General features: G+C 38.1%; 2 protein-coding genes across 3 annotated transcripts; both read left to right on the top strand.

The window, feature by feature from the left end:
• Positions 1 to 762: 762 nt before the first annotated feature.
• Positions 763 to 2,646, top strand: LOC110802284 (protein SHORT-ROOT). Its single transcript, XM_022007734.2, has one exon. The coding sequence runs from the start codon at positions 1,101 to 1,103 to the stop codon at positions 2,469 to 2,471; it is 1,371 nt and encodes a 456-aa protein (XP_021863426.1). The 5' UTR covers positions 763 to 1,100; the 3' UTR covers positions 2,472 to 2,646.
• An 11,411-nt stretch (positions 2,647 to 14,057) lies between these two features.
• LOC110802288 (60S ribosomal protein L38) lies at positions 14,058 to 16,064 on the top strand. Of its 2 annotated transcripts, XM_022007740.2 has the most exons (3): positions 14,058 to 14,216; positions 14,941 to 15,124; positions 15,859 to 16,064. In XM_022007740.2, the coding sequence occupies exons 1-3, from the start codon at positions 14,214 to 14,216 to the stop codon at positions 15,879 to 15,881; spliced, it is 210 nt and encodes a 69-aa protein (XP_021863432.1). In that variant the 5' UTR covers positions 14,058 to 14,213; the 3' UTR covers positions 15,882 to 16,064. The 2 variants fall into 2 exon arrangements, with proteins under 2 accessions (XP_021863432.1, XP_021863431.1); XM_022007739.2 differs by lacking the exon at positions 14,058 to 14,216 and having other exon boundaries at positions 14,935 to 15,124.
• Positions 16,065 to 26,335: the final 10,271 nt, after the last annotated feature.

Raw genomic sequence — 26,335 nt, 5'->3', positions numbered from 1 at the left:
AATAATCGTTGATTAACGACGGGATTTCCTGTCGCGAACCCGTCATAAAAGGGGGCCGTCGTTAATAGAAATCCCGTCGTAAACCCGTCGTAAAAGACATTTGCGACGGTTATTCCCGTCATTGTTTGGTTGTTAGCCCCGTCGAAAAAGGCTTTTGCGACGGAATTTTTGATCCGTCGTAATTAGGTTGTCGTTAAAGATACAAATTATTGTAGTGTATCATGCATTTTTTTGAGGAAAACGTCCGCGGTTACTAGCTTTCATATTAATAAAGCAAAAATCATAAGCAATTACATCATACTTGGACAACCTCCTCCTATCCACACTCCTGAAGATAACTCGAGTGAGTTAAGGTGACTATAGCATGAGAACTTAAATGGGTTAAGGTGGTTGTCTCTACACCTAAAAAATGATCAATTAGGACCGGTTTCATATTATGCCAGTTAAACAGACACTACAAGAATTTGTATCTTTAACGACAACCTAATTACGACGGGTCAAAAATCCCGTCGCAAAAGCCTTTTGCGACGGGGCTAACAACCAAACAGTGACGGGAATAACCGTCGCAAATGTCTTTTACGACGGGTTTACGACAAATTTACGACGGGATTTCTATTAACGACGGCCCCCTTTTATGACGGGTTCGCGACAGGAAATCCCGTTGTTAATCAACGATTATTGGCCTTTCGCGACGGGATTTCCCGTCGTTAATAGTACCATTTCTTGTAGTGAGAAATCTGAAAGAAAAAAAATGATATCATACGGGCCCGTAGCAATCTATGAACTAACCTTCACTTCTATCACTAAATTTATATTTCAAGCTAATAAATACATGCATATATATCGATCCTTAATTAATTAACGTACAAATAGTACACCATGCAATCTCCATTTCGAAATTAAAAAGAAAAAGGAAAAAAATTCCATGCAACTAGGATAATGCAATGCAACCATATCGTACACATAAATAGGGAAAAAAAATCTCATACATAAAGCTAGCATATATAGGTCTTTTCGAAACCAAATTAATATTGTCTATAATTAGAAACTTTTCTTCTTCACATTCTCTGAAAAAGGCATAAGGTTTGGAAAGATCAAAGATGCCTTATAGCATAGAGAATCCTTTATCTCTAAGAAGTGATCACTCACTTGTACCCAAAAGAAGCACATCTTTCCCACTACAACTTCCCGGAAAATGGTTAATGAACCAAACCATAAAAAAGCCCTTGAAAAACGTACACCATAGAGAGTCGAGTATTTGCCCTCCGAGTTCTTCTACTGATAATAAGTCATGTGTAGGATGGGTCTCATCACTGTTGTGTGAGTGTGTAAAAGCGATCTCCCAGGGAAACCCTAGTAAAAGCCAACAACTTCTTTGGGTGTTAAATGAGGTTGCTTCTGCTTATGGAGATTGTGATCAAAGATTAGCATATTACTTCTTACAAGCCCTTTTTGCCAAAGCAAACAACTCGGGACTTCAATTCTATAGCACCATAAAATTTGTTGAGGAGAAAAACTATTGCTTTGACACATATGTTAAGCTTATGTTGAAGTTCCAAGAGGTGAGTCCATGGACAACTTTTGGTCATGTAGCTTCAAATGGTGCAATATTGGAAGCCTTAGAAGGGGAGAACAATTTGCATATAATTGACTTAAGCAACACCCTTTGCACCCAATGGCCTATGTTGCTTGAGTCTTTAGCCACAAGAAATGATGAAACCCCACATCTAAGGCTCACACTAGTTGTACCTACAAGCTTAGAAATAATAATTACCAAAGAGATTAGCAAAAAAATGGAGAAGTTTGCAAGGCTAATGGGTGTTCCCTTCAAATTTCATGTGATTAGTGGATTGGATTGCCTAGGTCAGATCAAAATAGAGGATTTGTGTTTACAAGATGGTGAGGCAGTTGTTGTGAATTGTATCCAAGCCTTGCAAAGAGTTCATGTGGATAAAAGAAGAGATGTAATTGACATGATTCGATCCATCAAGCCTAGAGTTGTAACCATTGTAGAGGAAGAAGTTGATCTTACAACCATAACAAGTAGTGACTTTGGTAAGTGTTTTGAAGAATGCTTAAAATTTTATAAGCTATACTTTGAGATGCTTGAGGAAAGCTTTCCTCCAATTAGTAATGAAAGGCTTAAACTAGAGAGTAAGAGATCAAGGAATATAGTGAATGCCCTAGCTTGTGAAAATGGTGAAATCGGAGAGGAATATTGGAGACCAGATAAAGCAAGCCAATGGAGTAAGAGGTTCCTTAACCAAGCATTTACACCCTTTCATTACAACGACGAAATTCTTGGTGATGTTCGAGCATTGTTAAGAAGATACAACACTAGTTGGGATCTAGCCTTACCACAACAACATGATCATCAAGTTGGAATACACTTAAAATGGAAAGACGAACCAGTTGTCTGGGCTTCAGCATGGAAACCTAACCTCTCTGCATCTCCTCCAAATCCATCCTAGGGTTTTTCTGGATCGTTCCAATTTTATCAGACGTCTCCGAAGAGACCATCCTAGGATATGTAGCATACTTCTACCTCTATTCTCCTCTATTTATGCTTACATATTAAGCCTTATTTAATGTTTGAAAGTGCTTGAATTTGTACCTTTGTTTTATTAATTATTATATAATTATTTCTTTGGATTGTCTTATTTTCTTCTTTTCGATCGATATTATATCGAAACCTATGATCTTCAAACATTTATCAATCATATAAGAACATTCATGTATTGCTACACATATGATCCCAAAATCTGTCATTCATGTATATAAATAAATGTAATATATACTCATGTAACTTAATAAATCAAATAATATTTTAATATTTTCTCATGTTAAATTTAAAGGGAAAAAAGGTGAAGACAATATTTGGCCATCACGTACACAATTGTGTGTGTGTTTTGCAAGGCATGTATTTGATATTGCGGCTTTATGCTTTTAACTGTTATTGTTTGAAGGTATTTGCACCTATTCATATTAACTCACTCTATGAGATGGAATATTTATCCATTTTAACTTTTCAACTTTATTAAATCAAACATTTCATGTCGGCTAAAGAATAACACTACTTTAATTAGATACACCAAGCAAAATTTTATGCTCCATGCAAGCCTTCACTCATATTAAAGAACAACTTTTGATTAAACTAGTAATTAAGTAACTCGAGCGATGTCTCAAGTTATTATGTATCATACTTTTTCTCGTCTAATAAGGTAATAGTAATCACATGTAATTTGGAAAACTACAAATTAAAGTTCTTTAATAATAACATAATTTCTATAAGATCATACTCTGTATAATTTTATGTTAAATTTTTGGACAAACTTTAAAAAATGCATAAAAACAGAGAAAAGAAGAAAAACTTAAAACAAACAAAAATTAGCTAATCTGGCTCTAGGGTTACTTGATCATACTATATATGATTATGATACTTAGATTTCTGACTGTTATCATAAAAAGTGGTGGTGGTGCAATTACATTAGTATGGTTTTTAAAGTGACACGCCATATATGATATGATATATTGAAGACTTTCATTTTCAAATATCCAACGATGAGATTGTATTGGATTGATGGCTACGCTTCAAAATTTCAATGCAAAGGGCATGTAGTTTATGTCTAGAAAATATATAAGACTTTGTGAGAGAGTGATGTTGCACATAAATTGTCGCGATAACACTTTAAAATATGTACGGAGTATTAGTGTATAATACGGAGTAATAATAAAAAAAATACTCCACTTCATAAGAAAATTAGAATTAAGCTCGTACGATGCACAGATCAATAAAGTAAAATTACAGAGAGAGAATGCATAATTTGTTACTTTAGTAAGGGGTAAAAGTATTAACGACAAGATTTCCTGTCGTAAAAGAACAATTACGACGTGATTCTGTCGCAAGCCCGACGTGAAAGGAGGTCGTCATAATTGACTACCTCAATGCATATATCAATCATGTCATTAATTAGATATTCTGTCATAGAATAGTTCACTTAAAATACGGGATTTTAGCCCGTCTTAAATATATAGCCATTCGTTAATGAGATTTTTTATTTTAATTTTTTTGGTAATGTAGCTGCATTATATAGAATATGGTAGTTGACTCCTAGTAAAATTTATCTCTTATTATCATTTACTAAGTATTTATTTATCTATTGAACTCCTAGCAAAATTTATCTCTTATTGTGCTGTAGTGTTTCTGTTGGTGTGGACTGCTGTTGTTTTGGCTGGCTTGTGCTGTAGTGCTTTTGTTGGTGTGGCCTGCTGTTATTTTGGCTTAAATTCTGTTCTATGGTGTGATTTGTTTTGCTTTGGTGCTGCTGGCCTTCTTTTGCAATTGGCAGCTTAATCAATTTCGTATTCGCTGTTGTAAAAGTTTGATTTGGCTTGTTCCTGGCTGTCAGAAACTTAAAATATTCCGTATGTTCATATCTTTTAGTCTTTCTGGGCCTCGGAGATTCAGTTTCAGTGGATTAGTGGTTTAGGTCAGTTGGCAATCTTTTCCCGAGAGCTAGATTTCATGCTCATTTTCAAACGTCAATATCATTTTGAGAGGACTTGCAATAGATAATATCGCTCTCCTTCTGCTGTAGCCACAAATGCTAGCCTACCTATCTGAACCGCCTTACTTATCCTTTTGAACCACCTTTTCTGAGAAGATTCCCATCTGCAGTGCTCAGGGAACTCGCCATAACGATACCCCGTTCCACCGGTTGTATCATTTATTCTGAAGTACTCTGTTAAAGGAGTTCTAGAGCGTTTATCATTTGCAAGCACCACATCAAGATGTTCGTGAGGCTTGATCTAAATAATTTGCATGTTAGGAAAATTCACCTGAAGTGGCAGCACCAAGGGATGCATCTCATACAGATCAAAGGAAAATATTCTCCAGGCAGCTTCGCATATAGAAACCCATCTCCCTAATTGGTACTGGTCTATCTCATCAATGATTCTGTTTGCACCGTCCTGCACAACGTCTTTTAAGACACAACCGCATTTTAATTCAGTCATGACGGGAGCTCTCGTGTTAATCATGTTGAGAAGGAGGAGTAGAAATGAATTAATATTGAAAGTCAAGTTTTTCTTTGATCACAAGTCTTAAAGGATATTAAAAGAGGAATGGTTTGTTTATTTAATTGTTGTTTATTTTATTTAATTGAGTCAAGAGTCGTCATTTTTAAATAAAATATTAATAACGTAAAGTGAACGAGGATACGCTTCAAAAATCTTGGAACGTATGTGTAACACCCTAATCATTCTTGCTTTTATAAAACCATTTTCCAAATCAAGATAAGGAATTACTAAAGTATTACCGCCACCGTGATAACGGCTGAGGCTATTACCAGAATTACGCAATAGAATTAACTAACTTTAAAACAATAAATAATAGTTAATGGCCTCCACACAAGTTGGAACCATAACGACCCAAACCAAAATACTGTAAAACAAAATTCATTAACTAATTAAAAATGTTATAGTCTAGACTAAGTAAAAGAATTAGAGTTTAGAATAATGCAAGTACAAAAACTCTCTCAACCAACCTTTGAAGAATTACTTGTCCTGTAAGTCACCTCTAAAAACCTCTTATTGATAGACTACTCCCCAACAATGCAAATGCAAATGATGGATCATCATAGGATCATTAAGGAAAAGGCCATGACCAAAACACAAAGCACGTAATCAGCAAGAGCTGAGTACAAACAAGCTAGAATGGAATCCTATATCTATCATGCTTTATTCCAACGATAAATTAAGTCACATGTGAAAGCCAGTTAAGTAACCAATTAATCATGAATACAAGATTCGACTCTTAACACGACTCTTGACACGACTCTTGACTCATAGATTAATTAGAATAAGCTTCGAACGGGCCCAAAAGAAATATCCATTAAGGAAGAGTGTTAGGAGCCCGCCAAACACTAAAACAATAACGTTGTCGAACCATACCGACGGAATTTCAGCGCATAAAAGAAATGAAACAACGTCTTGTATCATTCATAGGACTACAAACCCCTTGAGAAGGTACCCCCCATTGTTCATACTCAATGTATATACGTTCCAAGAGTTTTGAAGCTTATTCAGGTTGCATTTTACGTTTATTAATATTTTATTCACAAAGCCGACTCAATACCTAATCAATCAAAGCATTTGATAAACGAACAACCAAACAATACTCCTTTTAAGATCATTAGGGCTTGTGATCAAACATTCAAGACTCAAGTGAAATTACTCTCATTGTTCCTTCTCAACATACTGTTTAGTCCACGACATGCCTGTTAACATGCGAGTTGTGCACTAGGCACGAATAATCCTTAATACAATTCACCTTGACTCATTCTACATATGCGGTGGCTTACGTGAGCACACCCTTCATATGTACTTAATAAACATGACTCGAAAGTCTACCCTACACATGTGGTGGCTTACATGAGCATACCCTTTATATGTGGTAAACAAAAATGGTGCAACTAGGCACAATATACTTGGCTCATAAAATGCTAGACATTACGTACACTAGCATAAATTATTCCTTGCATGCGAATAAACCATACATGCATAACCATACTTGGACAACATGCTTGTTATTTACATTCAACAAACATACCCAATCATAACATGCTTGTTCACTTCCATTCAACAAACATAAATAATATCCAAAACATGCTTTCTCACACAATCAAACATGAATCCATCAATATTTCAAGTACATGAATCACAACATAAAATCACCACATGAATTCCCATCAAATTAAGGTGGTCACCCTAAACTTGTACGTACTTTGAATACCTAAGTACGAGGGCCACTTTGTGATTCAATCCACTAAATTAGAAATCTCCTTCTATCATTAAAATAATGAAACTTAATTATTATCCATGTTCATTAAATTTTCAGCAACTTTATTTAGTTTTAAAACGCTTGAACTAATTAGAAATCAATTGTTAATTGTTAATCGTTAAAGTAATAATTTCAATTAACCGTTTAAAACCCTAGCATGAATTTTAATTAATTTCATGCTTAAAACCATTAAATTTTGACACTTTAAGTCTTAAAACGAATCTTAAAACTATAATTGATTACCATAATTAAAATTTTCATCTAATTATTTTAATCAATTAGTCATAAGGTTTAAGCCAAAATCTTAACCCTAAATCATCATTACAATCATTAAAACCCTTAAAATTGAAACTTTATTTAATAATCTAAATCTGAAAATTGATGTCCTTCAATCAAAATTTGTCCTCAACATTCTAATCATCAAAATCCTCGACTTTGGAATTCATAACCAATCCCAGCATAATAATCAATCAAAATCCAATATTAATCATAATTTAAAACATAATTTAAAATAGAGAAGATTAGGAAGAAGAGGAATTATACTAAGTCGGCTTATAATACGGCACCGTTACTTTGGTTAATATAACCGGACGCAAAAAGAGAGCAAAGGAACGGCCGGTGGTGCGCGGCACAACACAACAATGCATTTGTTGTTGTTTGTGAGTGCACGCGGGTGTGCGGGCGGAGCAGGAGGGGCGCGCACGGGAAGGGGAAGGAGAGCAGCGATGGGCGCTGACTAGCGAGGGTGTGCATCGACGAGGCAGCAGCAAGCAGCAACAACAACGAGGGCACGGCTGGGCACAGGGCTGCACTGTTTGGGCTGGGAGCACGAAAGGGAAGAGATGAGAGGGAGGGGTGGCGTGGAGAAGAAGAAAGAGAGAGGAGAGAGAATTTGAGGGTTTATAAAATAAGTGGGGATTTGTGAGGTATCAAGGGGGTATTTTTAGGGTTTGTCTCCCTTGAGAGGTTAGGTTTTAGGGAAACTCCTTTTGGGATTCATTAAATCAAAGTTGGGCTTGCTTTAGTTTGTTTGGGCTAGAAATGAAGAGACTATTGAATTATTCACTTGGGCTAGCTCCTTATAAAAATTGGATTAGGATTTAGAATAATTCAAATCGTTTTAATTTCAAAACCTAAATAAATTCCCATCTTGAAAATTAAATTCGCTTCATAATTAATTAAAATAATAAATACATTTTGATTAATAAATACATTTATGTAAATTCCTAAAATAATAAAAATGCTTTATAAATATAATAAAATATATTTATAATTACTTAAAAATACGAGGTATTACAATATGCACCTCGAGTATGAACATATAGGGGGAATACTCGGTGTTAGTTTCGTGGGCTTTTAATGGTGATACAAGACTTTGTATCATTCTTTCACGTGCTGAAATTCCGTCGTACTTTGTGACCAAGCTAGGTTATTATTTATTTAGTGTATGGGTAGCTTCCAACACTAGCCCATTTTAGACACAAGGAGGAAGGAAACTCGTTCGATGCTTATTCCAAAGCTTTACTTAAATTGTAAAGTCAAGAGTCATGTCATGAGTCAATGTCTTGTTGTGTATGATTTCAATAGTGTTGAATTGGTTTAAGGATGTGGCTTACGCATGTGAAAGTTATTTAATTACTTCGAAGTGCAGCGTGATTAGTTCCTATGATTGCTTTAGCTTGTAAGTACTCAACTTAGTTGATTACGTGTGTTCATGTGTTTTTGGTCATGGCCTATTCCATAATGACCCTACGGTGATCCCTCATTGCACTTGCTTTGTTGGCGAGTAGTAATTTCTATGCAGGATTTCTAGAGGTAGCTTGCAAGTAAAGTAAAGTCGGCATTCGGGATTGGGAGGTTGAGAGCTTTTCCATTTGCATGTTTTAACTCTTTTAATAAATGTCTAGACATAACTTGTTGGTTAGTGGATTTTAATTAAGTTGAATTTTGGATTTGGGCCTTCATGGTTCCAATTTGTAAAAGGAGGCCATTAACTATTTTATTATGTTTTGAAGTTAATTAGTTCCGTCGCGTAGTTCTAGTACTTAGTCTTAACCGTTATCACGATGACAGTAATATTCTAGTAATTCCTTTTATTAATTAAAGAAAAATGTTTTAGAAAAGCAAAAAAATTATTATGGCGTTATAGCTACCGCCTTTTTTTGTTTAGTGATGGTAACTTTCAACTTTTTGATAAATAAAAGGTGGTAACTTTCAGAAGAAGTTTTATAAAATATTAAGTTTAAAATCGAACTTTAAAAGACATTAATTATATATATATATAAAAAAGTAAGTAGAACTTTCAGAAACATCTCGAAATAAAAAGTAAATAAGAATAAAAAAGAAAAGGAGGGAGTATATTTATTTAAAATAAAAAAAATTACCATCTTGGCATCCAAAAAAAATATTGGCATTGAAATAGTTAATAGTTTAATATAAGGCCAGAGAATGGTTGATACATGGTTACAGATTTATTTTATCACTTTGGACGTTGTATGACTATTTATTAAGGAAAATTTGCCAATTATTACCTAAGTCTTTAGTGACTTTGTAAATTAATACATCTATACTAATATATTAAAAGGCGTTGTGAAAAACGTCTATGTGCCATGTAATAATCTCCCCCCATTATGCCACATCATACACTTGTCAAGTGTTATGTCATATTATCACATGGACAACCAAAAATTAACACAATGAGGTTCGAACACCAGACCTTAAGTGTGAATGATAGCTCTCATTACCATCTTAACCAACTACCAATTGTGGTTTATATCTTCACATTAATTTATAAATAAATGTTAACATGAAGTCTTAAACAACTATTTTTTTACGTGACTTTTTAATTTCTATGGACTATTTTGGAAAAATGATAATAATTAAAGCATTATGACAACCATGAAGAAAACATGATGTCATAAGTCTCATAAGCATCAACTGTAGGAGTGCCCTGTAGCTGCATATATATCTAAAAATTGGTGTTAAGTAATTTGACGCACTTAGTTCCACGAGAAAAATTAGTATATAAATTATATGAGGATCTAATTGAAAATTTACTTAATTGGCATGATAAATGACATAGTGTGTCTGTGTAGTTGACGAAATTAATACATGTTTTTCATTCTGCGGAATACAAGTACTTTGGTCAAATATTGAGTTCAAGAAAAATCTAAAATTTTAACTACTCAATGTAGCAACCAGGGCATCGCCCGGGCCACACACTAGTTGCTTGTTAAAAGTTGTTAATTACTGCCTAGGTGTTTTATTATTGTTGTCAATTACTAACTTAGCCCATATTTCGGCCAATTAGTCACTAATCATATCATAATCAATAGTTAATTGTACTTCAATTATTTTAACTAATTAATAAAATTTAATTTTTGTTTAAAAAAGAGAAGTATTAAGTATGATTACTCCGTATTATGAAATATTTTTGTGAACTTTTAAAAAATTAATTAAAAATATGATGGAGTAATGATATTTTTTTATTTTTTAAAAAAATTTTAATTAATTAAATAATTAAAGTATGATTAACGATTGACTTGCCGAAATATGAGCTAAGGTAGTAATTGTCAACAATAACTAAATACCTAAGTAGTAATTGACAACTTTTAACAAGTTAAGTACGGAGTAGTAATTTATAAAGTCACTAAGTCTATGTTATGTTCGACTTATTTTGACTTGTTTCAGACAAAATAAGTTCAGATAAGTTTAATTAAGTTCAGATAAGTTCAGAAAATTAAGTTTTTTGCAGACATTTTTAAGCACAAAATAAGCCTATTTCAGACAAAATAAGTTTGTTTTAGATAAAATAAGTTCAGATAAGTTTAGTTAAGTTCATATAAGTTCAGATAAAATAAGTCGAATAGAACGGAGCCTAAATGTCTAGGTAGTAGTTTGCAAATTTTCCAGTTATTAATGATATTGTGTTTTTTCTTCAAAGAAAAAGTCCAACATACAAATTAATACCCTTTGTCCCACGTTAATTACTCCCTCTGTCCCAGAATACTCGCACCGGTTCGAGTCGACACGCTTGCCAATGCACAACTTTGACCACCAATATCTTTAACTACATATTATAAAAACTTATGAAATATTAATATTTTGAAAATATATGTTAAGATGAAGCGAACAATATATTATATGCTAACTTTTGTTTTCATATACTAGAAATAAAATAGGGTAAAAGTGAATTATGTGAATAGTGCAAAAAGTCAAACCGGTGCGTGTATTTCGAGACGGAGGGAGTATTAAACTTCCCATTTTCATATGTTCTATAATATGGAGTATTTTTTATACTTCTATTTTGGAAAGACCCCACAATTATTTTAATACCTCTTATTTTCATTACCAAAAAGTTAGAGTCGCACACTCTCTCATATTCAATTAAAATGAATAAATACTTCATCATATTTTATAACATCTACTTTTAAGTAAAATAACTAGTGTGTGGCCCGGGCCTTGCCCCGAGTTTTGAATTTTATTCGGATTTATTTGTTGTAAATATGCGCCAACATAAATGGTGTCGTCATAGAATTATGGTGGTGACACAAGATTAGCGGTCGATTAGCAACATTCCCAAGCTAAAACCCCACATCCGAAATTCAAAACAAAGTCGGATCCTTTTCTTCATCATTAGTTGATTCATTACTCTGGACATTATTAGTTCATCGTCTACCCAATGGCACTTTTATACCCATTGGTGGTCCCTATCACATTTTCTCCTCACATGTAAGGAGAAAATGTGAGAGAGTTCACGGTGCACCCGTGTGCATGTATGTTGTTCTATAATTACTAACCGTCAATGTTTCTCCTCTTACCCCGGGCTTATTTTTTGTTTTTGAGGCTTAATCTAGGAATATAATTATTGTATATTTATAAATGAAGTAATCATTCTCTTTTTTTTTGCATTCAATTTTATTCAATTTGTTATTTATTGTAAAAGAACATATATGTTTATATAGAAAATATAACATAAGTTGTAGTTGGTTAAGATGGTAGGAAGTGCAACATTTAACAAAGAGGTTAGGTGTTCGATCCTTGCTACATGTTTTTTGGTTGTCAATGACATGTCATGATGCTGATTAGTGGTGACATGGCGTAATAAGGAGGGATATACGTGACACGTATACGTTCTCAAAAATGCCTTTTAATATATTAGCATAGATACTTTATTATCTCCTTTCACATCTATTTTTTGAATAAAATAATATTTTGTATTAAGTAACCAAACAACTTGGTAATACCATGTATCCTGATAAATGTAATTATGTAAAAACTAATTTTGAATTGAGGGAATATTTGACTTGTTTTTTATGGTGATCTATGTTTATTACGTTTTAATTTTTTCGGTGCTTTTTTAACTTTAATTAGGTTCGGGCCCGTTTGATGAACGGACTGGTTATATGTTGGTAGTGCAATGGAGTTTAGAAATTATGTTGTTTTAAGCGGGTGTTAGAAGGTGTTTAAACCAAATGACAATGATAAAACTTTACGGCCTGTGAACTCTTGTCTTTTTAATCATTACATTTTTCTACTTATGTTCATGTCCCCTGAAAAAATAGATCCACTTTCAATCACCTATTACCACCAATAACATATCATTTGTACAAAAATCAAACAAAACTGTTACAGTGTACGACTATACTCATGATATCCAATTAAGGGAAATGCTTAACAAATTTTAAATATTGAACTATATTGACAAAAAAATTCGTATAGGAGAATTAAAACTAAATTTAAGTTCCCTAACAACAAACATATACAAATAAACCACCTAAAAGGCTCAAAATGTTGAAGACGATTTACCCACCTTTAATCATTTGCATGGAAACCCTACAGTATAAGATTCTCCTTCTCTGCAAAATGAATTGCTACTAATTAAGCAAGAAAAAAAAACAACATACTTCCAATATGATTAAGAAAATAAACAATCGAAATGTTGAATTAAAACACCCTATAACCTCCTACCGTTTCAAAAAGGATCAGTTAAAATCCTATTAGTGGGAGGTTAAATTTTGAATGAACTCTACGGGAGAAAGAGAGAAGATTTGGGGATTGAATTAAATTGACATTTAAACTAATTAAGGTTGGAGAGTTAATGGGAAGATGAAGAACGGGACGATTGTTTAGGCATAATTAAGTTGAGTATCGATCCTAATTTTTGGTACTCCCTCTGTCTCATTTCTATAGTCCTATTTCTATTTCGAGCGTCCCATAATTAAGAAAAATCAAGAATAATGTGCTTAGAGAGGGGGGTAGGGGTGGGGTGGGGTGGTACTACAACTTGAATTGCATGCATGAAAATAAACATTGAAATGTTGAATTAAAAAACACTATAATCTCCTACCGTTTTAAAACGGACCAGTCAAAAAGTCTATTAGTGGGAGGTTAACTTTTGAATGAAAGCTACAGGAGAAGGGTAGAAGATTTGGGGATTGAATTAAATTGACATGGAAAATAATTAAAGTTGGAGAGTTAATGGGAAGTCGGAGAATGGGAAAGATGAAGTAGGTGACGGTTATTAGGCATAATCAAGTTGAGTGTTGATCTTAATTTTTGGTACTCCCTCCGTCCCATTTTATAATTTTGTTTCTATTTCGAGCGTCCCAAAATTATAGTCATGTTTCTATTTTTGGCCATTAACCTTTTCATTTTCCCATGTACTATATTAATTTAATATGCATTGAAAACCCAACAAAACTTCCCCATGTACTATATTTCAATTCTTTATGTACTATATTCCCTTTTCTATGTAATATATTCCACTTTCTCATACAAATCAATTATCAACGGTTTATATTCCAATTTTTCGTGTACTATATTCCATTTTCCTTAAAACTCGTGTCTTTAGTCAACGGGGGTATAATATGAGACATAGGGAGTATAATTCTAATAAATCAAAGAGACTGGGATTAGTAGTACTCTACATGAAAACTAATAGCAATAAAGTGGAATAATGAATGACCATTATTTTTTTATAACAAAAAGTAAATAGAAAGACTAATAAGGTTTGAACATGTGTCTTCAAGATGGGATTGTTTATGTGTCATTGAAATGATGATGGTTATGTTTTTTAAATACGTATTGATTGATAATTCGTATGCCTTTTTTACAACTTTAAAATTAAAAAAAATAAATAGAGAGGTTATTGCACCAATTCCACTGTAAAAGACTAAGAGCCCAAATATTTTTTGGTAGCAATATCTCGAATGTGTTAGCCCAAAAATGATACCACCACTACTAGAAAAGCCCAAACAATAGAATGTTCACAGTTTATCAACCCTTTCTCTCTCCTTTATTAGGGTTTTAGCTACACAACTGCGCAACTTCGGCATTTCCCTTCTTCCCAGTTCTCCGCCTTTCAACCACCATGGTGAGCTCTCTCTCTTTCTCTATCGTCTTTCTCCGCACTGATTTGTTCTTACTTTCATTCGTATTATTGTGATTTGATCTCCATTAATCTGTTTTCTTTTTCTGTGAATTTGTCTGCTGCAATTTTCAACTTCAACTTGCCTTTTTCCTTTTTGATTTTTCTTGTTAGTGTTTAGTTTTTGCTCATAGAATTTCTTTGAATTTGCGAATAATGTGATTTATGATGTCTGTAGTATCATTTGTTCAGAATCGAGTATTGATGAAAATAATGACATTGTATGATTAATTTAGATTTTGAATATTTGAACGAAATTTTTCTGTATTGTGAAATTAGAGCGGTTGAATATGTCTTATAGGTGATATGCTAGCTCCGTTTACTGGTCGATGGTGGAAGAATTTTTCCAGGGTATTTGAAAAGTGAGATTTTTGCTGTGTAGATATTATAAATTTATAAACATATTAGGGGTAGTTGTTATTCTTACTTTCATTAATTCCATTTTCTTCCTCTTCCTTGGTTTGATTTGGTCACAATTAAGGTCTCCTATGACGATTCATGTTAGCCGACTGGCTAAGGCTTTGTTGTTGTTGTATTAGGGGTAGTTGTTAATTTGAATCACTAGTGTCCTAGTTGATGTGTTGTGTGGCAAAACGTGGTTATATGGTGTTTGGTAACTGTTGGGTGATTGTCTATATGGACTGATTTTGGGATGTATGTTGAAATGCAGCCGAAGCAGATTCATGAGATAAAGGATTTCCTTCTGACTGCCAGAAGGAAAGATGCACGTTCCGTGAAGATCAAGAGAAGCAAGGATGTTGTCAAGTTCAAGGTCCGTTGCTCCAAGTATCTTTACACTCTCTGTGTCTTTGACAATGAGAAGGCTGACAAGTTGAAGCAGTCTCTTCCTCCTGGTTAGTCCCTCTTTTGATTTCCTGCCCTGAATTTACTCTTGTAGCATTCTTGGTTGCACATTATGATGTTTATTGAGTTATGATTGTACAAAGATTAATTCTTTGAGGAAGTTGGATCGTACTTTAATTGTCTATATCATTGCCATTGTGAAATACCCGCAAAAACTACCATGATCACCTTCGATGTGGTTGTTTTGCTAATGGTGGTTGATTGCCTTCTTCTCAGAATATTACTACTTATTATCTGTTCTTGGTTGTGTAACATATTGGTCACCCTAGTTTTAGTATACGAATGTTGGAGTATTACTTCAATATTTGTCATCTGTTGGCATTTTCTCCTATTGATTTTTAAGAGTGGATAAGAGGGGAGGGAGCAAAGTGGCATTCCGTAGCATTAGATGACAACAAAATGAAATGGCCTTGAAAATTGAATGAGTGTTTCTGGTCAATCATATTGTATGTTAATGTTGTGTTCTGATGGAACATGTCGTGTGAACGTACATTAGTTTCCACACTGCTTAGTATGAAGTAGGACACTTGTACAGGATAAGACATTATTATGTATGAATGTATGGTAATGAGATTAACTTTAGTTCAAGGACATTGCTAAAAGTGAAATTTGTGATTAAGGAAAAAGGAGACCAACAAAACCTTTCTTGTTCCCTAGATGTTACTTTGATGGTTTGGTTGTTATCAATCTGGTTTTGATTCCTTTTTTCCCATCCATTTGGCAGGTTTGAGCGTCCAAGATCTTTGAGCAAGTGGAGTTGCCGTTCTCATATAGTAGCTGTTAGGCAATTGAAATCAGTTGTTTTTGTTTTGTCAAGCTTTGCAATTAGTGCAATGATTTGTAATCCTTTTAATCGAGTTGCATACTTGCTTGAAAGATATGATTTTGGCCCCTAAACTTTATTTTATGACCATATGTTATTTTTACTCATATTTCCAGTTTATTGATGATTCCTTGCTTTTGATTGTGAATGTGGTGTGTTGACCAGTGGTAAAGGCTCTTTATTCACCTCTTATGTTATTTTGCATTATAATTTCCAATCCTGGTTTACAGTGAGAGCTGTGTAGTACTCTGTATTGGAGATTTCTAGCAAAGTAGAGATCAAACGCTGGGGTTGTACAGAAACAGCATTAATTTTGCCATATTTGTTGTTTTACGTTTAGCTTCAACAGCATCAGGGCAAGCAAGGAAGTGCTTATATTTGGTTCAGAAGTTGAAAAATGGTAAACACAGCAACACAAGGGATTCCGAAATCTTGAGTTTGCAAATACGAGTGATTCTGAAAAATGGTAAACACAGCAACACAAGTGATTCCGAAAAATGGTAAACACAGCAACACCCTAGTGTTTTTACATGCTTTTTCAAACGCTTGAATTCTGTCTGATACATACGTTTATTAGGCTTTTCATTAGTGTTATTAAGCACTCTTTTATCCTCATAGCTGCTGAGGTACCACAATTGTGAACCTATAAATCACTTGGTTTGTGGTCCTAAAAAGGTCGAAAATTATGACTGATTTATTAAACATTCATAATGTTTTTGACTTTTGGTACATGTTTAAACAGCAAAAACGTTTCAGAACACTCAAAAGAGTTGTGGGTAGCTGAGTTTTTGAAGGACTTTATGTACCATATACTACTATATAAGTCAAAATCCTATTTTGGCCTATACTTTCTTATGGATGTTGCCAAATCTTTTTTTGGTGTGGGTTGTTATTCTAACAAACATTCAGGGTTGTTAATGATACAAGTATGAAACAATAACTTCTACTCCATTTGTCGGAATCAAGGTTGTTTAAGAATATTGAAATACTACCTACGTCTAAAATCTGTACATTTAAGGATGTCCTCGAAAATCTGTCACGTTCTTAAAATTAGTTCTGTTTTGTTAATCAAAATTCAAAACATGCCTAGCTCTGTAATGTATTGATGAGTAAACGATATTAATAAAGCACCTATTATAAAGGATTATAATCATGTTATGTCCTTAATGGTAAGAGGTTGATACAATGATGCAAACGAGCATGAGTGGTTCTGAGCATGTGTAAGGTGGGCGACTGTATAAGACCCTAAAAAAAAGGAAGTCTTAAAATTGACACTTTGTATTTCGTTATGTTATTTTCACTATATACAAAAAGAAATTAAGTGATTCGGTGGTTAATTTTTTGGATTTTGGGATGTCCTACTCGTTTAATCTTCATCTTTTTCATAAAATTTATAATTTAGTAAACTTCGTAAAATAATTTTCGTAAACTTTTGTTGTTAATAAAACTAGTTTTATGGCTCGTGCGACGCATAATATTTTTTTTATTAATCAAATTAGATAATGATGATATAAAAGTTGAAGGGGCAATGAACTAAATAATCAAGCATTGATTAATTGAACTTTTAAGAATGTTAAAAGTTTTTCTATTAAATATTTAGGGAGAATTGTACAAAATAAGTTAAAATATATAAAAATAAAAGAGATTTTAAGGTGGTGACAACTAGACATGACAAATGGGTCGTTTGGTTCGGGTTCGGATCGGGTCAATTTGGGTCACTTTCACTTCGGATCGGGTACGGGTATGGGTCGGGTCCATTCGGATTTTGGGTTTAATTTGGTAGATCGGGTCAATATCGGATCGGGTCATTATTGGTTCGGTACATTTCAGATCAGATCATATCAGATCGGATTTTTTCGGTTTAGTTCGGATATTTTTGGGGTAGATCAGATTTTTCTTGTTTAATTTCAAGTTTTGATTTGGCAATTTCGCTTTAGATTTGGTCACCATTCATAAAATATTCAATTATGATATATAACAATATTTTTACAAAATAATTAAGGAATAAGCGTATACAGTTCGAGATTACTGGTTTACCGTATGTGAATTTTAGTAAATGATAAAGGTTACATTTTCACATTGTTACAAGTGATAATTTAGGCGACTCTAGTCTTTCTTCTACTAATGTATGGCCGAGAAGACGAAACATGAAATATGGACAAATATAATAATATATATTGGTGATTAATAAAAGATTATCTTGATTTAGTAAAGTAACTAGTATTTGAGACCAAACTCTCGAATTATTTCATAGATAATGTGTGGTTATTAATGATAATAATAATAATAATAATAATAATAATAATAATAATAATAATAATAATAATAATAATAATAATAATCTTGATCAGCGACAAATGCAATCTTGATTTCATGGCTTGGTACCTCGACGACGGTACCATTATTGGGGACACTGCTTTGGTTTCTTCGGCTTTGCAGGTGATTACTTCTGAGGGTCCAGCATTCGGGTTGCATTTAAATGTTGAGAAAACGGAAATCTTTTGGCCTACTCCTGATTCGAGGAGCTACGATTCCACACTTTTCCCTCCTAGTATTGCCCGCCCCAGGGGTGGAGTCAAGCTTCTGGGTAGCCCAGTTAGCTTGAAGGCTGACTTTTGTAGCCGTTTGACAGAGGACAGGGTCGCTAAGACTGTGGGTTTGATGGAGGCCGTGGCTGAGCTTAATGATCCTCAACCGGAGCTCCTTCTTCTGCGGTGTTGTGTGGGAGTTAGTCGTCTGTACTTCTCTTTACGGACTTGTCCGCCGCATATGCTCGGGTCTGCTCCTATTTCCTTTGATCTCGCCTTACGGAGGGTTCTTCAGGATATTATTGTGGATGGTGGTGCGGGCTTTGGAGATTGGCAGTGGCGGTGTGCCACTCTACCTTTTCGGTTGGGTGGTTTCGGGGTCTACACCGCGCAGGATTCTTCCGCATGTGCTTTTGTTGCCTCTCGTCTCCAGTCTCTTGGTCTCCAGAACAGACTGCTTGGGCATGGTGGTGACTCTGTTTTGGGCCTTGCTTGTGATTTAGCTTTAAATAGCTTTCGGGATTTGTGTCATTTCGATCCTCTCGATCTCTGCCGTGTGGTACCAGCCCCCCGTTTATGAAAAAGTTGGCTACAGTGTACTTTGCTATGGTAGAGAAGAAGATGATGGGACAGCACAACCCGAGTTCCAGAGAAAAGGCTATACTCATTAGCAACCGAGCGGCACACTCCTTAGACTTCTTGAGTGCCCTCCCAATTGAGGGGTTAGGGCAGACGATGCACCCAAGACAATTTAGGTGTGTTTTGTGTTATCGCCTTGCGATTCCTATGTTCCCTCCTGACTTTACTTGTCCTTGTTGCTCTTCGAAAGTCATAGATCGTTTCGGGGATCACACAATGCATTGTGGTAATGATGTTGGCCTAACAACAACAACAACAACAACAACAACGGCAGTTTCTCCGGCAGTTTAGGGCGGTTAATCCGGCGGTTCGGGGCAGTTTCGGCGTTCACTTTCAGGCTCGGAATTCGCAGGCGTTTTCTGGTTGGTTTCCACGGTTTTTGGGTGCAATTTTCAGCGGTTTTTGGTCCAGTTTTCAGGCAGTTCTGGGGCACTATTCAGGCGGCTTTCCGGTGCAATTTACAGCAGGTTTGGGTCTAGTTTTCAGGCGGTCTTGGGGCAGTACTCAGGCGGTTTTCCGGTGCATTTTACAGCAGTTTTTGGTCCAGTATTCAGGCGGTTTCGGGGCAGTATTCAGGCGGCCACGGTGTGCGGTTGTGCGGTTCTGTGCGGTTGTGCGGTTCAGTGTGGCAAGTGTGCGGTTTCGGGGCTGTATTCAGGTCTGGTTCGTCGATTAAGTTCGTTGGCAGTCAGGTTTTCAGTGTGATTGGTGCTGCAGTGTTGGTGTGATTGTCGGTGTTGGTGTGATTGGTGGTGTTGGTGTGATTGGTGCGTGGTGGTGGTGTGTTGATATTGTTGAGGTCAGAGGGTGTATTGTTTCAGTTTTATTTTAGTGTCGCGTTGTGTTTGGTGGCATTGTGTGGTTGGTGCATTGTGAGGTTGCGTTTCTTGGTGGAGGTTACAGATTCAGTGCGGTTGAAATGCTTTGATATGGCGGCTTCCGTGGAGAAGTTTCATTGCCCTTTTGTGGGTCTTAGCGGGTGCCAGGATGGAGGTGGGCGTGGTATGGTAAGGAGTTCTCTGATCACTCACTTACGGGATCGTCATTGTTGCTCTGGTGTGCGGGATGTAACCCGTCATTCCCTTACTACCAATTTGCAGGTTTTTTCTACGGCTGAGGTGACCTTTCGTCGTATGGGAATTTGGCTGTGTGGAGATTGTTTCAAGACACATACTCATCGTACTAGGTGTCGACATGGCAGTGGTTCTAGTACTGTTTTTGTGGACCCACCTAATTCTGGGGATGGTATTATTCGTTTTATTCTCTACGGTATTCAAAAGCCTCAAGCTCCTACTGCCGAGCTGTCTTCTTCTGATGCGCCTCGAGAACATCATTTTTCTTTTGATGTTGCTCTTCTAGACACTTTATTGTCTAAGCGGTTGCGTTCTGTGAAATCCATCCCTCCCAAATGTCGTTTGGGTTTTTCGCGAGTTCTAAAAGGGGCGCTTGATAAGGTGATTTGCAGACCAGATGACATCGCTTGTTGGGTTCAGTTGCTCGTGTTGCCTCTTTGTGTGCTCTCAACTTTTTCTCCGCGAGGTAATCGTGAGTGTTCCTCTGGTGTTAGGCGGCGACGACAGGAAGAGAGTATCACCTCTGCTATTCGTTCTTGGGGTGAGCCTGGTGGTTCTGAGCAACTTGTCATCAACACATTGGCCAGCGTGTCTCCATTGGATGTTGACGAAGACCATGATTTGGCGGAGCGTAATATTAAGCAATGCAAGAGAAAGATTTCTGACGGTCACTACACTGCTGCTGTTAGAGTTCTTTCGTCCTCAGGTCTTGCCCCTTACAGTGATGCTACTCTGGCAGATTTGCAAGCAAAACACCTTCCTTTCCGGTCCCTACCTTACCGGATATCCCTGTTGATCATCACCTTGCTGCTACCTCCGCTGTTGTGTTGGAGCAGATTAGGGGCTTTCCGCGGGGTACTTCGTGCGGTAGAGATGGCTTGCGTGCTCAACACCTTTTGGATTGCTTGGGTGGTGCTGCTGTAGCTGTTTCTGATGAGTTGGTGGATGCTATTACTCAGGTAGTTAATCTCTTTCTTGCTGGCAAGTGTCCTGGTGAGCTTGGAGGATATATTGCTAGTGCTCCTCTTACGCCACTTGTTAAGCCTGGTGGTGGTATTCGGCCTATTGCTGTGGGCACTATTTGGAGGCGCCTTGTTTCTAAGGTCGGGGCTGCTTTGATTGGTCCGCGTTTAGGAAACTATTTCGGAGGGCTTCAGTTTGGAGTAGGGGTTCCAGCAGGTGGTGAGACTATTCTCCATGCTGTCAATCGCTTGGTTGAGGCTCGTGGGGCTGATGTTGGCCTCTCTATGTTATTGGTGGATTTTCGGAATGCGTTCAATTTAGTTGATCGATCGGCTTTGTTGCGTGAGGTTCGGCTACATTGTCCTGCTCTTTCGCGTTGGGTTGAATTCTGCTACTCTTCTCCAGCGCGACTGTATTATGGGGAGCATACCTTGTGGTCTTGTCAAAGTGTGCAGCAAGGGGATCCTCTCGGCCCTTTGCTTTTCTCTCTGGTTCTACATCCACTGGTGGTCGAATCAGAGACTCTTTTGATCTATCTCTTCAGGCTTGGTACTTGGACGATGGCACTATCGTTGGTGACACTTTGGTGGTTGGAAAGGTCTTGGAGTTGATTTTGGAGGAGGGTCCTCATTTAGGTCTCCATGTTAATGTTGAGAAGACAGAGGTTTTCTGGCCTTCATAGGACCCACGCAGTCGTCTAGAGGGTGTCTTTCCTTCGGATATTGCTCGTCCTGCGCTTGGTGTTAAGTTGCTTGGTGGTCCAGTCAGTACGGATTCCTCTTTTTGTAAGGAGTTGGTTTCGCAGCGTGTGTCGAAGACTGTTGTGTTGATGGATGCTGTAGCTAAGCTTAATGATCCCCAGTGTGAGTTGTTGCTTCTTCGTGCGTGTACTGAAGTTTCTAAACTCTACTTTGCTATGCGCACTTGTCCGGCTCATCTTTTCGAAGCGGCCCAATTATCCTTTGATGTGGCTCTTCGGGCTTCTTTAGAGCGTATCGTGACTGCTTCGGGACCTGGGTTCGGTGACTGGCAATGGCGTCTTGCCACCTTGCCTTATTCTTATGTAGGATTGGGTGTTTATTCAGCTGGTGATTTTCGGCATTATGCTTTTCTTGCATCCCGTTTGCAGTCTTCTGGTTTGCAGGATTCGCTTCTTCGGCTTTCAGGTGTTGATGGTCGGGGATCGGCCTTTGATGATGCTCTTGGTCTTTTCAATAGGACCGTGGATACCGACCTTATGAGTAGCCCTAGTGAGATCGCTGCCCCCACACTCATGAAGAAATTGGCAGACATATATTTCACGAAGGTTACTGCTGATGCGGTATCCGCCTACTCCTTATCTTCACGTCATGTTGCCTTATGGAAATCACAGCAGGGGGATCACTCCTCAGCTTGGTTGCGGGCAATCCCCATCTCAGGTTTAGGCCAGACTATGAATGGTAAGACTTATCGTTCGGTTCTTTGCTATCAGTTGGGTATTCCGTTGTTCTCTGATTCGACGCCGTGTTCTGCTTGCTCTCGGGTTTTTGGTGGGGACATTTATGGGGATCATGCCGTGTCTTGTGCTGGGATTGTGGGTATCAAACATCGACATAATGTTGTTCGTGATACCCTTTTGGATATTTGCTATCGGTCGGGGATTTCTGCTCGCAAGGAGGTTGATGTTGGGCTGACTAGTGAGGGTGATGGAGCTCTTCGTCCTGCAGATATATTGCTTTATTCATGGGATGGCGGTCTAGATGTGTGTGTTGACTTGACTGGGTCTTCCCCTATGACGCAATCGGGGTTGTCAGGCTTCGTTCCGGGTCGGGTTGTGGCGGTTGCAGCGCAGCGGAAGCTGGATAAGTATGCGGCACGTTGTAGGGCTTTGGGTTACGGTTTCTTTCCTTTTTCCTTCTCTTCTTTTGGGGAATTAGAGAAAGGGGTTGTTTCTTTGCTGAAGCGGGTCCAGACGTACTCCAGGGCTCAAGACATTGGGGCACGGGCAGCTGCCCACATTTTCAGCAGGATCGGGTTCGCCATAGCTAGAGGAGTGGGGGCTCAGATTGTATCTCGGCTCCCCTCCAACTTCTTGTAGTTCACTTGATCTTTGTAGCTTGTTAAGCTTGTAACGTTTTGGTATTTTCTCATAATATATAATAATAAAAAAATAAATAAATAATAAATACATTAATAATAATAATAATAATAATAATAACACTTTCCAGCAATAACAATAATAATAATGAGGAGAATAATTACAATAATAATAATAATAACTCTCTGTTAGGCGATTAGGGCACGATAATCATGTGCCTTTAGGGTACGTTCCCGTCGTTTATCCAAGGGGCTCCGGCGACGGCGTCGGCTTTCCAGTGTCAGGTGACGACGGCTAAGGGTCAGGCGACGGCAATCAGGCTGGTTCCAGGCGGTTCCAGGCGGTTTTAGGTGGGCTTTGCTGGCGGTTATTCAAGTGTCGACGGGAACTTTCTGGCTGTCTCAAGTGTCGACGGCTTTTTCCGGTGGGCTAGGACGGTATCTCAGGCGTTTTCCGGTGGTCTAGGACGGCATTTCGGGTTCCAGTTTGTTGTTACGACCAGTTTCCGGCGAGTGGGTGTTGGTTTTTCATATCAGCAGTTTCCGGCAGTGTGTCGATCAGGTTGTGTGAGTTCGTTTGTCCGGCCATTCGTGTGTGTTTGGGTGATTGATCAGGTACGACGGCTAGCTGGTTCGACGCTACTGCAATTCGTGGGTTCAGGTTGGTGTTTCTTGTGGTCAGTTTGGTATTTCAGTTTGGTGTTCGTTGTTACTGTGGGTTGTTTTGGAAGCGTGTTGTGTGGTCAGATTGGTGTTTGGTGAGTTCATTTTGGTGGTTTGGGGTGTACGAGTTCAGCTTTTGGAGTTCAGCTTTGGTGGTTCTGTTTTGGTGGTTTGTGGGTGTACAAGTTCAACTTCGTCGGTGTTGGTGTTGGGTGTGTCAGTCAGCTTTGGTAGTTTTGGTTAGCTTGTCTCGGCAGTTGTTGTTTGGTTTTCCGGCGAGTGATCGTTGTGGTTGGTAGTGGGTACGTTGGTGTTACTTTTTGGTTGAAGTGCTTTGATATGGCGGCTTCCGTGGAGAAGTTTCATTGCCCTTTTGTGGGTCTTAGCGGGTGCCAGGATGGAGGTGGGCGTGGTATGGTAAGGAGTTCTCTGATCACTCACTTACGGGATCGTCATTGTTGCTCTGGTGTGCGGGATGTAACCCGTCATTCCCTTACTACCAATTTGCAGGTTTTTTCTGCGGCTGAGGTGACTTTTCGTCGTATGGGAATTTGGCTGTGTGGAGATTGTTTCAAGACGCATACTCATCGTACTAGGTGTCGACATGGCAGTGGTTCTAGTACTGTTTTTGTGGACCCACCTAATTCCGGGGATGGTATTATTCGTTTTATTCTCTACGGTATTCAAAAGCTTCAAGCTCCTACTGCCGAGCTGTCTTCTTCTGATGCGCCTCGAGAACATCATTTTTCTTTTGATGTTGCTCTTCTAGACACTTTATTGTCTAAGCGGTTGCGTTCTGTGAAATCCATCCCTCCCAAATGTCGTTTGGGTTTTTCGCGAGTTCTAAAAGGGGCGCTTGATAAGGTGATTTGCAGACCAGATGACATTGCTTGTTGGGTTCAGTTGCTTGTGTTGCCTCTTTGTGTGCTCTCGACCTTTTCTCCGCGAAGTAATCGCGAGTGTTCCTCTGGTGTTAGGCGGCGGCGACAGGAAGAGAGTATCACCTCTGCTATTCGTTCTTGGGGTGAGCCTGGTGGTTTTGAGCAGCTTGTCATCGACACATTGGCTAGCGTGTCTCCATTGGATGTTGACGAAGACCAGGATTTGGCGGAGCGTAATATTAAGCAATGCAAGAGAAAGATTTCTGACGGTCACTACACTGCTGCTGTTAGAGTTCTTTCGTCCTCTGGCCTTGCTCCTTACTGTGGTGCTACTCTGGCTGATTTGCAAGAAAAACACCCTTCCTTTCCGGTCCCTACCTTACCGGATATCCCTGTTGATCATCACCTTACTGCTTCATCCGCTGTTGTGTTGGAGCAGATTAGGGGCTTTCCGCGGGGTACTTCGTGCGGTAAAGATGGCTTGCGTGCTCAACACCTTTTGGATTGCTTGGGTGGTGCTGCTGTAGCTGTTTCTGATGAGTTGGTGGATGCTATTACTCAGGTAGTTAATCTCTTTCTTGCTGGAAAGTGTCCTGGTGAGCTTGGAGGATATATTGCTAGTGCTCCTCTTACGCCGCTTGTTAAGCCTGGTGGTGGTATTCGGCCTATTGATGTGGGCACTGTTTGGAGGCGCCTTGTTTCTAAGGTCGGGGCTGTTTTGATTGGCCCGCGTTTAGGAAACTACTTCGGAGGGCTTCAGTTTGGTGTTGGGGTTCCAGCTGGTGGTGAGGCTATTCTCCATGCTGTCAATCGTTTGGTTGAGGCTCGTGGGGCTGATGTTGGCCTCTCTATGTTATTGGTGGATTTTCGGAATGCGTTCAATTTAGTTGATCGATCGGCTTTGTTGCGTGAGGTTCGGCTACACTGTCCTGCTCTTTCGTGTTGGGTTGAATTCTGCTACTCTTCTCCAGCACGGCTGTACTATGGGGAGCATACCTTGTGGTCTTGTCAAGGTGTGCAGCAAGGGGATCCTCTCGGCCCTTTGCTTTTCTCTCTGGTTCTACATCCACTGGTGTGTCGAATCAGAGACTCTTTTGATCTATCTCTTCAGGCTTGGTACTTGGACGATGGCACTATCGTTGGTGATACTTTGGTGGTTGGAAAGGTCTTGGAGTTGATTTTGGAAGAGGGTCCTCATTTAGGTCTCCATGTTAATGTTGAGAAGACAGAGGTTTTCTGGCCCTCAGAGGACCCACGTAGTCGTCTAGAGGGTGTCTTTCCTTCGGATATTGCTCGTCCAGCGCTTGGTGTTAAGTTGCTTGGTGGTCCAGTCAGTACGGATTCCTCTTTTTGTAAGGAGTTGGTTTCGCAGCGTGTGTCGAAGACTGTGGTGTTGATGGATGCTGTGGCTAAGCTTAATGATCCCCAGTGTGAGTTGTTGCTTCTTCGTGCGTGTACTGGAGTCTCTAAACTCTACTTTGCTATGCGCACTTGTCCGCCTCATCTTTTCGAAGCGGCCCAATTATCCTTTGATGTGGCTCTTCGGGCTTCTTTA

The sequence above is a fragment of the Spinacia oleracea genome, chromosome 3 (assembly GCF_020520425.1).
Source record: "Spinacia oleracea cultivar Varoflay chromosome 3, BTI_SOV_V1, whole genome shotgun sequence".
Classification (NCBI taxonomy): Eukaryota; Viridiplantae; Streptophyta; class Magnoliopsida; order Caryophyllales; family Amaranthaceae; genus Spinacia; species Spinacia oleracea.
The sequence above is the reverse complement of the archived record's forward strand: the minus strand, read 5'-3'. Positions and strand labels throughout refer to the sequence as shown.

Excerpts from the sequence above, each read along its gene's own strand:
- LOC110802284 (XM_022007734.2), top strand. The coding sequence starts at position 1,101 with ATGCCTTATAGCATAGAGAATCCTTTATCTCTAAGAAGTGATCACTCA.
- LOC110802288 (XM_022007739.2), top strand. The coding sequence starts at position 14,935 with ATGCAGCCGAAGCAGATTCATGAGATAAAGGATTTCCTTCTGACTGCC. Across the intron at positions 15,125-15,858 it reads GAAGCAGTCTCTTCCTCCTG|GTTTGAGCGTCCAAGATCTT; the intron begins GTTAGTCCCTCT and ends TCCATTTGGCAG.